The sequence below is a fragment of the Coenobita brevimanus genome, chromosome 93 (assembly GCF_032717465.1).
Source record: "Coenobita brevimanus isolate Jiangsu-jjx chromosome 93, ASM3271746v2, whole genome shotgun sequence".
Lineage (NCBI taxonomy): Eukaryota > Metazoa > Arthropoda > Malacostraca > Decapoda > Coenobitidae > Coenobita > Coenobita brevimanus.
In genome coordinates, this window is record NC_137046.1 from 27,524,384 (window position 1) to 27,543,368 (window position 18,985).

At 41.7% G+C, this 18,985-nt stretch overlaps 1 protein-coding gene across 3 annotated transcripts in view; it reads left to right on the forward strand.

Moving 5' to 3' along the window:
- Window positions 1–550: 550 nt before the first annotated feature.
- The window catches only part of Polr1C (RNA polymerase I and III subunit C), a 98,319-nt gene continuing 79,884 nt past the window's right edge, over window positions 551–18,985 (forward strand). For all 3 annotated transcript variants that reach the window (XM_080282374.1, XM_080282373.1, XM_080282375.1), the window contains exons 1-3: window positions 551–689; window positions 7,437–7,616; window positions 11,502–11,634. In XM_080282374.1, the coding sequence (XP_080138500.1) occupies window positions 645–689; window positions 7,437–7,616; window positions 11,502–11,634 (358 nt within the window). In that variant the 5' untranslated portion in view covers window positions 551–644. The remainder of the gene's footprint in view (window positions 690–7,436; window positions 7,617–11,501; window positions 11,635–18,985) is intronic.

Below are 18,985 nucleotides of genomic sequence, written 5' to 3' on the forward strand. Positions count from 1 at the left end.
TCCGCAAGTTATAGTCAGTACTATACTGTGACTGGCTTATGATGCACAGAATATCAGAACTGAATCCTATCACAGCAAGTTAAACCTTTGATCTGTATTATTATGTAAACAGTAGAACTTCGTTAACTGATCAATATGTAGCACTGTTACTGCATAAATGCTAATGTCGGTTTACTTTATAATGTCCGTAAACATATTATTGTAGCTTATTATTATCCCGCGTTTGTAAATTAGGGTAATCATACAACTAAGGCCTATTTGCAGTAAGCGAAATTATTATTTACATTCTTAGATGCTGGGTTGTTGTACGATAATTACCAAATGTGTTCGAGTTTAGGTTTCTCCATGTGAAGGATTTTTCTTTGATGGTTTAATGCGGCCTAGTGAATTTACGTACGGCATACATATACCAAAGTGCCATAGTAGCATAATGATATGTTTGGTGTTGTTACCTAGTGATATAGTTGGACAAACAAAACTTTTACGTTAATTTTCCCTTACATGAATAGACGTTGTAATGCCTAGATTGTTTGGCCACAGGGCGCACGTGTGCAGGTTAAAATCTACGTACTTATTCTGAGGCGCCCCGTAAACTCACAAAGCTGAAGAACGAGAACATTTGCTGTATCGACCAATACCAAGAAATGGATACAGGGAGATTGAAGATGGAAGAGTTTCAGCTTGTCCATGTAAGTTGAGTCAACAACGTACACATTGCTCTTACCACCACAGCTTTCCTTCGTTTAACAGGATGCAAGTTTCGTCACAGTGGAATAACCTGAAAATGGTACAAGATACTTGTGTAAACATACGCTTTACTTTAAGCAGAAGTGCCTTACCTGCCAGGCGGCCACACCCAGTCTCTCGATCTCTCCAGGCCTGCCCCATTGGGCATTCTACCTCCTGTCCTCCCTTGGGTGGTTTGTCCCCATTTATCTCCCGGTACTGTCATGTGGTCTATAAAAGCCCGGGTTGCTAAGAGGCAAAGCGGGGGGATCTTCTCTTTGGCTTGGTGGTAACATGTGCATCGCGTGTGGGCCTGAGGTGGAATCTCGGTCAGACCAGTGATTGTTGTTTCAGTTCAGTTATTACATTGGTTGGCAGTGGTGTGGGATGTGAGGCGAAGCTTGGAGGGCGATGATGTTGGTGAGCTGACAGCGTCCTAGTCCTTACATCCCGGGGATGAGCTGTTCGTTGTGGTCTGCAGGGTCCTCAATGGTGGCCTTTGATGGTATGCTACCATGTGTTCGAAACTGACCAAATTAATCACTAAGGGGAGAAGAAGAGTGATGTAATGGGGTCTATAGAAGCCCACACTGCTTAGAGGAAAAAGCAGGGCTCCTCTCTTTGGCTTAGTGGTAACGTGCCCGTGGATCAAGCATGAGGACCTGAGATCAAATCTCAACCAGGACAGTGTGATTAATTTGTCAAAGTTTCATTCCGCTTATTACAGTGCCATTCCTGAAGTTGGCGGATGCAGTCTTGGCACGGCAGCTCTTGCATAGCCTGGACTCCTCATTTCATAAGGACTTCGTTAGAATTTACGTGGATGGGTCCCAATCCCCTCCTATTTTCCTGTGCCTCAGTGGCCTACTTTGAGGATCTTTCCTCATGTTAGGCTTGGTTGTTCAATGGGCAGTATGATGTCCTAACTACAGAACTCCTAGCCATCCTTCAGGCCTTTGAGTTTGCACAAACCTTCCTCCATCCCCAACCAGCAATTTTATATACTGACTTGCAGTCCTCACTTACCCACCTCTCAGATAGTCTGTCGCTCATGGTAGGCTTTCCCATGCCATTTTGGAGCACCTTCTTGCTACTCCTCCTTTGCACTTCCACCTTCAATGTTTTCCTTCTCATGTAGGCATCCATGGTACTGAAATTTCAGATGCAGCAGCAAAGCGGGCACTGACTTCCAATATATTGGTATATGTGACACCTGATACCGCCGCATTCCCTGACCTCGCATGCAGTGCCTGCATGTCCTATTGGAATGCAAACCTTGTGACCAGCCTTCCTGCTTCCCACCTGGGGCGTTTTATTTCTGACTCCGCTGCACACCCTTGGGCTTGCCATCCCTGTCTTGACATTGATGTAGCCATCACCAGGTCACGGTTGGGCCACACATGCCTCGCAAGTCACCTGTACTGTTTGGGTATGACAGAGGACCCTTGGTGTCAGTGGTGTCCCTGGGTTGATGAGACCATTGAGCATTTCATGTGGTGGATCCCTAGGTTCCACTCCCTTTGCACACTTTTGAAAGATCATCTGGCATCTCTGGGAGTTTTCAACTTGCCTCTCCACACCCTCTCGGGAGGTGGTAATGGGGACCCTCGGTTACAGCAACAAGTTGTGCGTCACACATCTGACTTTATCCGTAAATCTAGGCAGCTGTCCCACATACAGTATAATGTCAGGCCCTAATCAGTCAGCATTGGAAGGGGATTGGGCCATAGCTTTGGCTGTGCCCCTCAAACCCAAGAGGAGAAGTGCCTTACCAAATCGGTTCTTCTGATAGTCTTATACTATTTTGGTTATTTTGGGGGTGGTTGCTAAATGAACGTTATACATTAAATTTCTCAGCCTGCTGTTCCTGGCCATGTTCTTTCCACTGTATCAACTATTTTTTGAGTGTAATGGCACACACTTCCAACATACATCACCGTTGCCTTTTAGTACCTCTTCCTAACATTACATTTTAACCTAACCCAGAAATTTAATCCAGCATAACCAAGATTGAAGTAAGTTTTAGCAAGTCCCCCATTACAATCATCAGTCTGGCATAAGGAACATAATGATAACAACAAAAGGGGAAAAAAGTCATCAAACAATTGTTTACCAGTATGAAAAGTCAGAAGAAATGCAGAAAACAAATTGGATTAAGAGCAGCTGAACTGGTAAGGTCCTTCTGTTGCTTAACCCATTAACTGCTCTATACAGCCTGGGCTGTTCCGAGTGCAACTGCTCAATACAGCCTCTGCTGTAGGTGAATTTTGAATATAGTGCCATGGTGACCAAGGCCGACCCATGCAAGCATGTCTGTGCCTTCAAAACCGAAACCGAAAAAGAAATTGAAAACCTTACATTCCAACTGGGAATCAGACACTTTGATGTTTATCCATGGCTTTATCAAGGTAAATTTGAGCTAATATTTCGTTACTATATACTTTGGAATGTGTTCTTTCAATTCTTAAGACTAAATTTGGTCTTTGGGAAATTTCATTTTTACCCCTATGTCTGCGCACCACGGACACCTCCAAAAAATCGCCTTGAGCAGTTAACAGGTTAAAGTGAAATGTGTATTCACTGATACTGTATATACTTGTTCTCCTCCTGCCCTTCAGTAACTCAGTAACTATGATACCACACAAATGTCACTCCTCACAACACTGCCCTCAACAATGCCCACCATTTAAAAAATAACATTTTACCACACAGGCTCAGGTCTTCCAAATGTTACGGCATTTCTTTGCCAAGCGAGCTTGGCCATTCCATATTTTCAATTGAAATAAGTCTTTCACATTCTGTCATTTTTCCAGTTTCACCACAGATACTAGGCATACCACATACCTCTGTAAGCTATAAAGAAGGATGTAGAATGTGTAAATATTCCGCCAACATCTACCAGTAGCCTGCCATATATGCCATTCCTAAAGCACATTTTAAATTTGAAAGCTGGATATCAAAGGTTGAATTACATTAGGGTAGGTTTGGTTAAATTGTTAAGTTTCCCTTTGTTCTGACATGGCTATTAGTGTTTTCTTTACATGCATAATTTGAGTATGTCTGATACACTGATGCATCCAGTCGGAGCAGAGGTTGGTAAACACTGTGACCAGTTTGAGAGATCATTGTTAAACACATTGTCATGGCAGTGTGGCTGCTGCTTTAAATAGGTACCCCCAAAATGTATACTGTACAGTATTATCTTTTTTTTACAATCACTTCTTGCAGTCATAATTCAAAATTTAACTCGATGTGTAGCATATATACCAAAGTTACTTTTCTTGAGATAGTGAGTTTATTATAATATACAGTACAGTAGTTGGAATTACTTTGCCCATTTCATAAAGTATGGTACTACCTCCCAATTTTCCAATTCAAATGGGTATTTCACAGGTTGAGTAAGATAGTGTTATAAATTTCGAAGTGGTTAGGATTCCGGCTGTCGCAATTACTGTATACACATACAGTGGATTCATGAACTACAATTACGGCACTTAGAGCTTTTATACATACTGTGTAATGAATGCTACAGTTGTTAGTTTAGTTAGGTTAGGTTAGAATAATACTGCTACAGTTCAACTTCAACTACAGTACTAGAATTTAAGTTACAGTGGATTCTCGAATTTTGATGGGCATGGGTATCTAAAAATCACCACGAAATTCAAATCATCGAAACTTAAACTGAATTTCTTATGGGAAAAATTAGTTTGTGTCCGAGGCCTTTGAACCTAACTATGTAAAATCATGATTTTTTGCCCACACCCCCTGTAAACTTTATGAACTATAATTGTGGTTAAGTAACTGTAGTTCTGCAATACTATAATTGTGGTTAAGTAACTGTAGTTCTGCATTGTATTGCCATACTGTCAGCAAGTGTATACTTGGTGTATTTCTGCCCTTTCCTGTATTGCCATTTCTCCTTTGGCTGCGAAGATTTATAGGTGCCAGGCTGCTCTTGTCCATTACCACTGCAACCCAAAGAACCACTCTTGCTTGCCATCTTGAAACAGGTAAGTTGCGACGAAAATACAAAGAAAATACAGTACCCTCACGTCCAACACGCGTTTGTCCAGCACGATTCGCGTCCAGCACGGAGAGCAAAAAATTAGTACGATTTAATACGATTTAAGTACTGTAAAACGGGTGCGTAAGCATAACACTGACGGAGCTCCGAGAAGTGGGTGAAATCCGCAGAGTTCGCCTCCAGCACGATCACCCCTGGTCCAACACGGTCATACTGGACATTCCTGTGACGCTGACAGCCAATCAAAACTTCCGATCAAGTAGAATCCCCCACCCGCTATCATGACGTGGTTGTGATGTCGCCCAATGAAAAACACTTCTGCTCTCACGTGATGTTTTGTTTAAATTTCTCCCGCCACAGTGCCATTCAGTCGCATAATTCACATTGGACGATGCTTTTTTCTCGCTGCATTTTCTGCCCTTGCTACTGCATTTTACCCTGCTCATGATGCCTAGGAAGCCTTCTGAGAACCCCAAGAAGCGGTGGCACCTCCCTCAGGCCACCAAGCTAGAATTCATCGAGAGGCAGAAGAAAGGGGAGAGGAATTTCAAAGAATTTATGAGGGAGGTTGAGGAGGAGCAGCAGCCATTATCCGCTAGTGATGCCAGCAGCCATCCTCCAGGGACCCAGTAGGACTACCTACAGCTTCGGATATCACCTTCCAATCCCAGCAAAGCCCACCAACACTGTCCTAAAAGGTTAGTTATCATTCATAGTACAGTACCATTTATTATAATTACAGTAGTACCAATATATGTATAGGTATATGGTAGATATTTAGGGTGACTTTTCCTAGGGTTGCTGACATAATTCATTTTTCCCCATAAGCTCTGTTGTTTGTCCAACACGTTTTTGGTCCAACATGGGACCCATGCATGACAATATTACCGTGTTGGACGTGAGGGTACTGTACATACAACTAAACTGCAGTGACATGCATGTCCACACGTGGAAGGTACAGGCTGAAAGTGCAACACTTGCCTGTAGAGGGCTGGCTGCTGGCAGGACAGTCGCAAGATGGCTGCCGACAACAGAACATCACCTTGCACATGGCTTGTTGTTGTTGGTGCCTACTCCCATCTGGGAGCTCTTGTCCTGAAACATGACTTTTTTTTTCCTCAGTCTCTATTGTTCATTACTATGTTGCTCCTTATATTCATAATTAGGCTACTGTACTTCTCTTCATTTCAGTATTCTGCCTACTGTATTTGCTACCACCTGTAATTCATTTTGTTTTAGTGTTTTTATTATTGATTCTTTTCCTTTAATTTCTCTTGTTATATCTTCGAGCTATTAAAGTACTGATTAATTAATAAGTATATTTATAGAATGACGGGGAATCATCCAGGGTGCGAATTGTCCTGACGGGAAATCATCCATGTTCTGACGGGGAATTATCTGACAGCGAATTGACTTGACGGGGAATTGTCTCGGTGCCATATCATCGTATGCTTCGCATATAAATAAATGATGTAGATTTTCATTCTCTTCTTGACATGTCACATACGATATTAGGTTAGGCTCATACTTTTTCTTATAATTTTCCTTCACGTCTAGCATCTTGGTTTGTATCAAAAATATTATCTTTGCTTTTTTTGGTTGGAGTCTGGCCCTGAGAGCATCGAAATATGCAACTTTGCATCAAAAAGTGAAGTAGGCAGACCACTCCAAAATTATCAAAATTTGATTCGTCGAATTCTAAACTGTCAAAATTCGAGAATCCACTGTATGTTTGGTAGTTAGGTTAGGTTAGGTTACAGCTGCTGTAATCATAGACCATGAATGTAGGTTATGGCTGCCGTAATCTTAGTCCGTGAGTGTATACTTATGGGTGCTGTAATCCTATCTATCTATCTATCTATTGCCAGACGCCTCAATCCCGTTTGGGGTGGCCACAAACAAATTACCTCCAAGTCGCTCTGTCCCCCGCCATTTCACTGCCCTGCTACCAACTCACACCCCCCTCTCTCATATACCTCCTAACCATGGCATATTAGTTTTGGTCTCTAGTATTGTGAGCTTCATCTTTGGTGGATGTTCTTTCCTATTTGATTCACCAGAACTACTTGTGGCATTGAGTACATCTCAGATAATCCTTCCCATAAGCCTGTTGCAACATTTGAAAAGTCTCCGTGAAAGATTTTTCCAGTTTGAAACAATTTCACACAAACATGTTGCTTTTCTAGACCCTTCATTGTTCAACTTGCAGCAAATCGCCAGGTGCACTAAAAACGCATTCACTCAAGCATTTGTGCCTCAGTGAATACCGGTAATTGTCATGACGCAATGTGACTAGTGTTAGACTAAAGCTCAAATTCACTGTTAGACAGCGCTTCCATCGCAGTCACGCTACACCTGCTATTTGGAGTGGACAACAGACTGACAGAGGATTGGACAGTGGAGTTTTTTGGTGCCCCTCATACAATACTGCAGGACATCAAGAAGGCACAAGAACAAATCTTGCAGTATGGGATTAAATATGGATAGACATTCCAGCATCATGGAGTATTGACCTCCAGCACACTAACCCATGTGATACTTCCAGGTGAAGGCAGTTATTCAGCTCCTTAGATGGTTTGATTGCATACAGTCTTCACTGGTGTTAATAGCTTCATTATTATGTGACCAGATGACATACCCAGGCCACTGTATCAGCAGGTGTTTGTAATTTTTTTTTTAATTTCAGGAACTAGATGCAAATTCACTGCGAAAACGAACAGAAAGCAAAGATAAACGGACAGGAGACTCTGACACTGATGAGGGAGAAATCAAAATAATGAATATGGATGATGCAGAGTTGGAGATTGACTTCATTGGATTTCACATTTCTCTTGTGAATGCATACAGAAGAATAATACTTGCAGAGGTGAGTGTAACCCAAAGATTAAATAATGCAGTACCTGATGAAAATATGTTGCTCATACAAGTTTCATGTACAGGATTGTTACTAAGTAGCTCTAGTATTTTTGCAAACAGTGTTTACATCACTTACTGGTAACTGGAGGAGAGCATCATCATACTGTATTACGTTATTGTTAATATGATAACGGTTAATGTTTTCTTATAAGTGCCAATTCTTCTTCAGAAGTCACCAGTGCTCAAAACCCCGAAATGACTGAATACTTGTACAGTAACTCTCAGTTCATAGGTATTGCATCATAACAATAGCCCTGGAAGATTGGAAGTCAGGTATAAATATTCCAATGTACTCATCATCCACTCATTGTAGTGCTGCTTTGGGTGTGTGCTTTTTCCTCTCTTCCTTCCTTCCTCTCATCTTTCTTTCCTTCATTCTTTCCTCTTCCTTCTGCCTACAGGTGACTGTACACTCCTTCTGCCTTTTCTTTCCTTAATTTTTTCCTCTTCCCTCCCTATGGGTGACTGCGCTGAGTGACAAGCCAAATGGTTTCCTTTACATCAGGAAACCATTTACTATGCTGAGTGGTAATCATATAACCAAATTATGATGCCTGGTGGTTTAGTGGGTAATTAAGGCACTCCAGTCAGATTGAGCCTGTGTAGGTTTTTATCCAAGGGGTGGTTGGGGTTTATTGCTCATGTAAAGCCACTCAGGGATGAGTGAGGCTGGTCACTCTCATCTTAAATGTCAGGACCAACTTGCCTAGCTCCGGGCTACTACACTCCTCGTGGGGCAACATAGGACTGGATGATGGGTGGACAATAGAAAAAGCGAAAAAGAAGCATGTGGTAATCATAGGGGCATTTGTCTTCTTAGCAGAAAAGTATATGGTAGGACACTTATTGACAGAGTTTGGGAAATAACAAGAATTAGTTGGAAAAGAACAGGGAGATTTTAGGAAGGGAAGAGGTTATGTAGATCAGATATTCATCATTAGGAGTTTAGTGGAAAAGTGTCTAGAGAAGGGAAAGAAGTTGTATGTGGCCTTCATGGATTTGGAGAAAGCATATGACAATGGATAAACAAGGAATGTTGCTAATAAAGCATATGATGACAATGGATAAACAAGGAATGTTGCAAATATTAAGAATATATGGAGTAAATGGGAAGTTACTGAATGCCATGAAGAATATGAACGAGAGTGCTAAGGCTGCAGTATGTGTGGATAGTGAATAAAGTGAATTTTTCTATCTGAATGCTGGATTGAAACAGGGATGTGTCATGTCTTCATGGTTGTTCAGTCTGTATGTGGATGGGGTTATAAAAGAGATACAAGGTATGGCAGTGGATGTTGGAGCAGCCCTGTTGGGAGAGGGCAGCATTTGGAAACTTCCTGTACTGTTGTTTGCAGATGATACTGTACTGTTAAGTGAAGATGAAGGGGGAACTGCAAGGCATGGTGAATGAGTTTGGGAGAGTGTGTATGAAACGGAATGTCAAGTGACTGTAGGGAAGAGTAAAGTTATGGTCTTCGAGAGATATTAATTCACTGCAGGTACAGTGGTTGAATGATGAGGAAATGGAAAATGTGAGTACATTTAAGCACCTGGGTAGTGTGATGAGTAAGGAGGAAAGTTTGGAGATTGAAGTGCTTGGAAGGTACAACAAGGAAGTAAGGTTGCTGGTTCTTTGAAAGCAGTGATAAGAAATAGGGAAGTGAGCATAGAAGTAAAAAAGTCACTGCATGATAGTATTGCGATACCAACTCTAATGTTGGATGTGAGGCCTGGACCTTGTTGGAAGGACTCAAATCAAGAGTGAGAGCATTGGATATGAATTTGAGAGGAGCATGTGGAGTTACATGGAGAGACAGACTGACACTGAGGAAGTAAAGGAGCATTGTGATGTGGATGTGGATGTGATAAAAAGCGATAGGAGAAATACGTTGAGGTGGTTGGGCCACGTAGAGAGGATAGAGAATGAGAGACTAACAAGGATAGTGTATGTGAGTGAGGTGGTGGGGAGGAGGCCAAGGATGAGGTGAAGGATATAGTGAACATATATGAGAGGGGGATATGAGCCGGGGGAAGGCAGTGAAATGGTGGGGGACAGGGCAACATGGAGGCAATTTGTTAGTGGCCACCCTTTACAGGATTAAAGCATCTGACAATAGGTAGATAGATAAATAAATATCCATCACAGTACAGTTAACAAGATAAAAAATAAAGTTCTCAGTTGTTTTCGAAATGGCTTCACAGAGGTAAGATTCTTGAGAGATGAAGGTAATTTATTAAATAACTTGGGTCCCATATAAGAAATGAGACATCAAGCAAATGAACACTCTTACTGTTTTAGGGTCCTCAAGACATCTGGTTACCATGCAGCATATTAAAAGATTTCTTGGATTCTGTAGAGTCATCCAGGAGTAGCTCTACACTGAGTGGATGATGGATGTCCCCACCGTCCTCTGATTTGTTTGTGGCCACCCTTATGGGATTAGGGCGTCTGGCTATAGATAAATAGATAGAAGACACATGGGATCACCATTACTATGCAAAGTAATTCCAGAATATATAGCAAAAAGAGATGACATTTTTATTCTATGTTCAGGCTCACTGAACGGCAGAGCCTTGAAGGTCATTAAGCATTGTTTAAACACAGTCCTCTCCTTCGTTGGAAGCCACTGCAATTTGTTTAAGAATGAAGTACTAGGAGTTCTTGTGGGAAGACTGAAAATAAGCCTTGCAGCCCTCTTCAATACTGACTGGATATTAACCCCTTCGTGGCTGACTGTGTGGAATTTATCAGGTCCCACAGGCCGACCCTGCGGCCATTTTTTGAAGTTCCAAATTTGATTTTTTTTTTCTTGTCTTATTGAAGAGGAAGTTCCACTGCACCTGGCAGTGCAAATTTCAGCTTCCTAGATCCATCCTGCGTCGTGCAATCGAATGTGGAAGTTGCATAAATTTAGGCAGCTGATACCAGTCACATGTAGGTATTACAGTGACGCAACATCGCACATTTTTTTTTTTACCAGAAAACATTGTCAGTGGTACTGAAATGGTGTGAAATAACTGGATATGTGTATTTTGAAGTTTTTCAGTACATAATAGGTAAGATTTGAGTTTTAAAAAATATTATGAATTTATTATAGCAACAGATGCCTCTGGGTGGCTCTACACTGAGTGAGAAACCAGATGGCTTCCTGTACACCAGGAAACTATTTACTATGCTGTGTGGTAACTATGTAACCAAATTATGGCGCCTTGTGGTTTAGTGAGTAATTAAGGCACCCCAATCAGATTGAACTGGTGCAGCTTTATATCCAAGGGGTGGTTGGGGTATATTCCACACATAATGCTACTCAGGGATGAGTGAGGCTGGTCACCCTCAAATGTCAGGACCAACTAGCCAAGCCCCGGGCTCCGTTGCTCCTTATGGGGCAACACAGGATTAGATGATGGATGGATGGATTTTTACCCTGGCAGCATAGGCAACCTTCTTGTTTAGGAGCCTTTGTTTTTGCTACTCAGATTGCATGGTGCTACCCTAAAATTTAACTATGTAGTAAATGGGAGTAAGAGAGAGAGAGAGAGAGGCTGCTTCTGTTGAAAGTGAAGGTAAGTCATCTCTCTACTAGGGAAAGATTATTGGTAAAGGATTATTATCTATTAGTAAAAGAGTGTGAAAATTAGGTAGTTTCCATGACCAGCTGGCATTTTTTTCCCATTTATTTATTCATGTTCTGCAAAGTGCAGGTTTCACTAAAGCTATAGCTTGGCAGTACAACTTGGTCTTGAAATATGAGGTCTCAGTGTACAGTATTTCAGATGTCTTTTTAGTTTTTATATTAAAATCCAGCACATGAAGTGAAACACTTGGATTTTGCAGGTGGCAACCATGGCTATTGAAAAGGTCTACATGTACAACAATACCAGCATTGTGCAGGATGAAGTTCTGGCCCACAGACTAGGTCTGGTCCCTCTTAAGGTTGACCCACGCTTTTTTGAATTCAGAAACAAAGGTCAGTTTGTTAATTCTTTAAATTCAGGCATGAATTGAGTGTTTGTGGTATCTGATTTTTTTATTTTTTTTTCCAACATATTGATAGCAAGCATGCATTTATAATACAGTATGGTAGTAATAATAGTAAAACAAATAGTACGTAAATTTAGTTTCATCAGTAGTCAGATTCATATGAGAATGAATAGCAAATACTCCTTTTGTGTTATTTCTGTAATTATATAGTTACTGTGCATGTGAGTGAGTATATGTTGAATATCTCTAGTGGTTGACGTTTTTTTTCTTTGATGTGGCGGCCTAAAAAAGAAATGCAAAGCCAAAAAGCTTGAAAAAAAAAAAAATCATAGTGAATTTTAACCCCTTCACACCCATGCTGCAGGACATCACGTAGCCCGCCTATCCCCCCTCCCCTCCCCAACCATAAACGTGCATAAAGAATAACAGAAAATACTTATTTTGTCTTCAGTAAAGTGTCATATGTTCCCCTTCTTTATAAATGCAATATTTATAACAGATATATTCATTACATACACACATATTATTTACTGTACACATGCATTTCATCAATTGTAACTGGTCTCCATTTTAGGCCATGTACTTTACCTACTAGGATTCACAACCCAGTACACATCAGCCCTCTCATTCACCCATGAACACAATTTTGACATCACTTTGTCATCAGTAAAATGACTAAAAGCAGCCCCAGGGGAAGCAAAACTAGGGGGCATCATATCCTGGGCAGCACATTCACTGAAGGCAGGAATGGCATCTGGCCATTGGTCTGCAAAAATGTCCACCAGAAACCTCCACCCACTCTCCTCAATCGGGTCATTATCGCTTAGTGATAATTCACTGTCAGTACTATCATCCTCATTGGACTCTGCCGGCACATACAATGCATCAGAATATTTGTCACTACTGTCTGACACGGCTGTGTATTCATGAAAACAGTAACAGAAAAAAATCACAATAAATTCCCAATATGGCAATGCACAGATACGACTATCAACATAATCCTACCCCCTCAAGTGCCAAACACAAACTGAGAGCCAAGTACAAAGTAGGAGCCAGTGAAACTCTGTGGTGAGCAGTGACATTTCATATGACATCATTTTTCTCAGCTGTCATTGGTTGGGGTGTGGAGCTTATTTTTCTTTCCCAGTGAGGCATACCAGAATGCATATAGGTCAATAAACCACGACCCAATACATACAGATGTCATGGAACGTTGAAGGCTACGTGATGGGCGGCATTACTCAGCACTTTGTGAACGTAAACACATACGTCACGGGTGCAAAGAGGTTAAAGTCATCCTTAGGAAGCCATTTAAGACATCAAGAGGTAGGTGGTAGTGACCATCATCCACTCACTTGATACACAGCTGCCCACTTCATCCTTCACCTTTACATATACTGTATATATATATATATATATATATATATATATATTTTTATATAGAGGTGGTGGCTGAATCGCTAGAGAGGTGGCCTGCAGTCTTTATGGACCCAGGATCGAATCCCGTCTGGGGCAGGGAACAGTTTAAGGATGTGAATATCCTAAAAGCAGACTTTCCTGATCTACAAGATGACCCGCTGACATGTTGTAAAAATACCCCTGCCAATACCAATACACCAATCCTGTATGAGACGGTCCTAGCACATATGCAGTATGGATGGTGGGTGTTAACGCCGAAGTGGTGATATGTGGAGGTGTAGGAGGACTGCTGGGCCTTGGAATAGATCACTGCCCCCGAGAAATAGGCCCTGAAGCCTTTGACCAGAGTCGGACACGTAAAAATATATATGTATACATGCACACAGAGTAAAAGTCCTCCAATCTGGCCACCAATACTCCGAATTTGTCAGGGCAAAATTTTTCAAATTTCTCCTTCCTCCTCCCCCTTCTGGGCTTTATCTAAGGATATATCTGGCTTGGACTTGCACTTGGACTTGGATGTACCTGCCTGCAACTATTCATCTACACATCTATGCATTTCCGGTTAGTTAAACAATACCCCATATAATTTTAAGTGTTTAATGATCATGTACACACACCCTCACTAATTTCTTCTTAAGGGTGCCTTCTTTGTACCCCTATATACCCAGGAAGAAGGGAAAGGGGGAGCAAAACAAGTTCCACCCACCTCTACCCCAGCTTCCAACCTTCCCCCATACCCCTATGCCACCCAAGCCCCCCTTCGTTTTTTGTAACTGGCAGTTGCATCTCAAGCTAATCTCATACTTTATACTCATAGTCACATTACTAATACAAAAACAAAACACTAGGATATGTTAAAGAGAATATAATACTGTATAACTGTGAACATGCAGCAGCAAGACATTAATGCATTATAACATTGCCAGTAAAACAAAAACGTTAACAACGGCCATCCTAGGCCTCATGCGTTGGGTGCCTGCGTGTGTAAGTGTCTGTGTCTGTGTGTTTGGGTATGCCTATGTTTGTGTGTTTCCATGTGTGTGTGTGTGTGTGTGTGTGTGTGTGTGTGTGTGTGTGTGTTTCCAAAGCAGTGCATCCAACACGTGAGGCGTGAAATGGCCATTGTTAACATTTTTGTTCTACTGTCAATGTCATAATGCATTAATTTCTTGCTCCAGCGTGTTGAGAGTTATACACTTTTAACATATGCTAGTGTTCTGTGTTTGTATTAGTAATGGGACCGAGAGTGTTAAGCATGAAATCAGCTTGAGATGTAACTGCCAGCTAAGAATGACAGGTGGGGTGGGGGGATGGGTAGGGGTATGGGGGAGGGTTGGGAGCTGGGGTAGAGGTGGGTGGAGCTCGTTTCTTTCCCCCCTCCCCTCTTCCCTGGGTATACAGGGGTAGGAAGGGGTCACCCCTGGGCAGAAATCAGTGATTGTGAGTGAACACACTGTATTCCTAATGTTTTCAGAGGTCCCTTCCAATAGTATGATAAAACCAATAGTCCAAAAAACCCTCGGTCCCCTGCCATTCGGATTACAGGACTTTTACTGTGTGTTTGTCTGTGTGTGTATATACAGTGGTGGGAAGTGCAAACGAAGAAGGACCTTGCGCAAGCGCAATCCACAGTTCACTACCTTGCGCAAGCGCAAATGCGCAATCTGACAAATATTTAGCTTGCGCAATGTTGCAAAGCGCAAGCGCAAACCATTTGCATATATTTTTGGGAATTACTGAACAATATTGAGATGTTTAAATAAAACAGCATAACTACTTACTTTTATTTATTATTATTATTTTCTATTAATTGTAATTTGCGCAAGTGCGCAATGTAATATTTGGCTTGTTCAGTGTCACAAAGCGCTAGCACAAATCATTTGCATATATTTGTGGGAATTACTGTAAAATATGTATTGGTATAATTAAATAAATTACTAAATTAGCCCACCACCCGCGGTGACTGAGGTACAGTAGGTCATTGTCCGGGAAAAACAGCCTATATTTACCAAGACATTGGCAAAGATCACGTGATTACGTATCATCAACTCTCTCTCTCTCTCTCTCTCTCTCTCTCTCCGAGAGAGGAGGGAGGGAATGGAGAATAAGAGAGAGAGGAGGGAAGGAATGGAGAATAAGAGAGAGAAGAGGGACAAAGTTTATGCCTTATCTCCTCACTCAAAGGGACGCTCCTTTGCCATTTCCGTATTTATTCTCTCTCTCTCTCTCTCTCTCTCTCTCACTCAGAATAATGCTCTTTATCTCTCTCTCTCTCTCTCTTGTCTTGTCAAAACAATTTATTTATAATTCAGTATAGATATACAATAGCATATGTAATTCATCACAAAAAATTAAAAATCATGAAAACAGAGTATTTAAATCAAATATCCACAGCCTAATAAATTTTTAGGCTGTGGATATTTGATTTAAATAATATGTTTTAATGGTTTTTGTAAGGAATTGCATATGCTAATATGCTAATCTTAATAAATAATGTATATTTATTATTATTTACTAATAATAATTTAAAAAATATTAAAAATACATTATCTCTGTTGAAGCATATTAAGAAATGCTACTACCCCCTTCCCTTCTGCCTCCCCCCACCAACTAACCCTCGCGACCAGCCTCAGCCTCCCCCATCCATTGTCCAGCCACGCGGGAAGCTCCCAAGACCACGTGTCCCTTGGATTGCGCAGTGCGCAATCCACAGGAAAGGTGCGCAAGCGTAAAATTGCGTATGGTCTCGTGCGGTGTGCAATGTGCAAACGATATCACCGGAGCACAAGGGTGCGCAATTGCACTTTGCACAGTATTTGCGTACCTGCCCAGCGCTGTATATATACATATGTATATAAACTGATAGATTTGCTAGTCAGTATATATATATATAAATGCAGTAATCTCTCTACTATCTGATGTAATAGAGCCAAACCCATGTCCGGAAATTGGTCCCGTCTGGAAAGTGGGCCCCTGGCTCCTGGACTGCCCCTGGCTCCTGGACTGTTACTTAAGGACCCTAACCCAGCCTAACTTTGAAAGCCACCTAAATAACTCCCCACCGGACATGCATAGCACCTATTTAAACCTATTTAACCCTATTCACACCAATAATGGACATAAAGTATGAAATAAATGAAAAGGGACCAAAGATTGAGGAATCAGAAGTGATTATACCTCAGCCAGGGTACTTACAGCATGTCTGTGGCCGCCTTTTCTAAGGATTTGGGAGTGGTAAAATTGCTCTTGAAGCACATACAGTAATCCCTTTTCTGTCCAACACTCTAATGCAAGAGTTAACAGTTTCTCCCAGTCCTTCATTTATCCAACAGGCCAACTCTGGAACTGTCTTCCTCTGTCTGTATATCCTGCTGCCTATGATCTCCAGTCTTTCAAACGCAGTGTGTCCAGGCATCTCTAAATGAATGGATCTTGAATTTGGCTCTCTCTTGTATTTTGTTTTTCTCTTGGAGGGAACTGTTATTGCGGGGCTCATGGCCTTTGGTTCCTTCTTCCTCGCGTTAAAAAAAAAAAAAAAAAAATCAGTGTTGTGCTGCACTTAATTCTTTGCACTGTGAGTTATAATTGTTTAACACTGCACATTGTTCTTAACTGCACCATGCCAGATTCAACGTCCTGTTTCAACCGCCAATTTGCACTCCACAGTTGATCCTTTGCACTCCAAGTTCTAATTTCTTAACACTGCACAACACTGTAAATTCCCGTGTGGTCTAGTGGCGAGGTATTGCAGTTTATTCACTGTTTATTCGCAAAAAACGAGCACATGTGGCTTCCGTTGTGATAAGCATCTACTCACGACCGAAGTTAGGCAGTAAGTATTGATGACGGGGAAACAGAGTTGCCAGATGGCAATGGCCACATTACCGAACTCCTCAGTTTTCATTACCAAATTTAACTTTTCATTACCAAAATCGTAAAGCTAGCATTTATTCTTCACTAATTATATATACAAGTGGAAATACATGTAATCACTCTCCTTATAATTAACAGCATGTTGATTATTTTCACGCTATATAGGCTAGCAGATTAATCAGAGAGAGCAAGCAATCCACCATCTCCATCCTGTGTATCCTCATGCATGTGAAAATCTGTTTGGTAATGCATTATTCTGATTCATTACCAAACGAATTTTTCATTACCAAATTGGCCCACATTTGCTAATGAAAAATACCAAATGGCAACCCTGACAGGGGAGGGGGGAAGGAAGGAAGGGGTGTAGGGGCCATGGTGTAAACCAGCTGTTCGTCTTTGCCCGGCAATTTCAAATTACGGGTGGGAAAAAATTTGGATTTGGGAGGGATTTTTTTCTTTTTTTGGCTATTTTTGGATTCCTTAGGTCCAGGCCCACAATGTCCAGTAAGTGGGGTGTCCAGAAAGTGGGCGTCTGGAAAGCATGGGGATTGCTGTGTGTATATATATATATATATATATATATATATATATATATATATATACTGTATATACACAGTACCCTCGCGTCCAGCACGGTAATATTGTCATGCATGGGTCACGTGTTGGACCAAAAACGTGTTGGACTAACAATAGAGCTTATGGGGAAAAATGAATTATGTCAGCAACCCTCGGAAAGGTCACCCTAAATACCTACCATATACCTATACATATATTGGTACTGTTGTAATTATAATAAATGGTACTGTGCTATGAATGATAACTAACCTTTTACGATAGTGTTGGTGGGCTTGCTGGGAATGGAAGGTGGTATCCAAGGCTGTAGTTAGTCCTACTGGGTCCCCGGAGGATGGCTGCTGGCGTCACTAGCGGGTAATGGCTGTTGCTCCTCCTCAACCTCCCTCATAAATCCTTCGAAATCACACTCAGAATCACTATCTTCGTCCACAGCCATGGAAGGTCCTGCTTCTGCCTGTCCTAGCCCTGTAATCCTCGGCAAAGTGCATGCTTCTCACACTGTTGCCAGAGCCCCGTCTCGTGACTGTGGAAAGTGATCGCTGACGCTGACTCGGTAGAGAATAAGGAGAAGCAACTTTGTTTATAAACTGGTACGCACGCCGATGAGAAGGGTTTCAAAACGATTGATATTTATTCTAAAATATTAATATGTATTCAGTGTCAGGCTAAATGTTCAATGCTGTAGTACGATACATTCTCTGTCGCGTCGCCTGGGTTTTGGTCACACTGTTTTCCTTGTCGTATGCTCGGCAGGAATCCATCCAGATGAATTCCAAATGCCCGTGGTATCGTCGGCAATTTTACCATGTTACCATTCCGATTTACCATCGTATCCTCGGCAAACCTGGTATGAAGTGCCGTGTGATAGCCTTCGGCTGCCAGGATCTTGTCTTAAGTTTTTTATTATGATCGCGTTGGCTTCATTCATGTCGTAGGCCTTGTCAACGTCAACTTTCCTCTCCCCTTTCTTCTTCATCTCGATGCTTTCTAGCTTGGTGGCCTGAGGGAGGTGCCGACGCTTCTTGGGGTTCTCAGAAGGCTTCCTAGGCATCGTGAGCGGGGTAAAATGCAGTAAAAAGGGCAGAATATGCAGCAAGAAAAAAGCACCTTCCAATGCAATTATGCGACTGAGTGGCTCTGTGGCGGGAGAAATGTAAACAAAACATCACGTGACACCAGAAGCGTTTTTAATTGGGTGGCATCACGATCACGTCACGATAGTGGGCGGGGAAGGCTACTTGATCAGAAGTTTTTCATTGGCTATCATCATCATGGGAATGTCCAGTATGACCGTGTTGGACCGGGGGTGATCGTGCTAGAGTGAACTCTGCGGATTTCGCCCACTTCTTGGAGCTCTGTGCGTGTTATGCTAACACACTCGTGTTGCAGTAATTAAATCGTATTAAATAATACTAATTAATTGCTCTCTGTGCTGGACCCGAATCGTGCTGGACTAACGTGTGTTG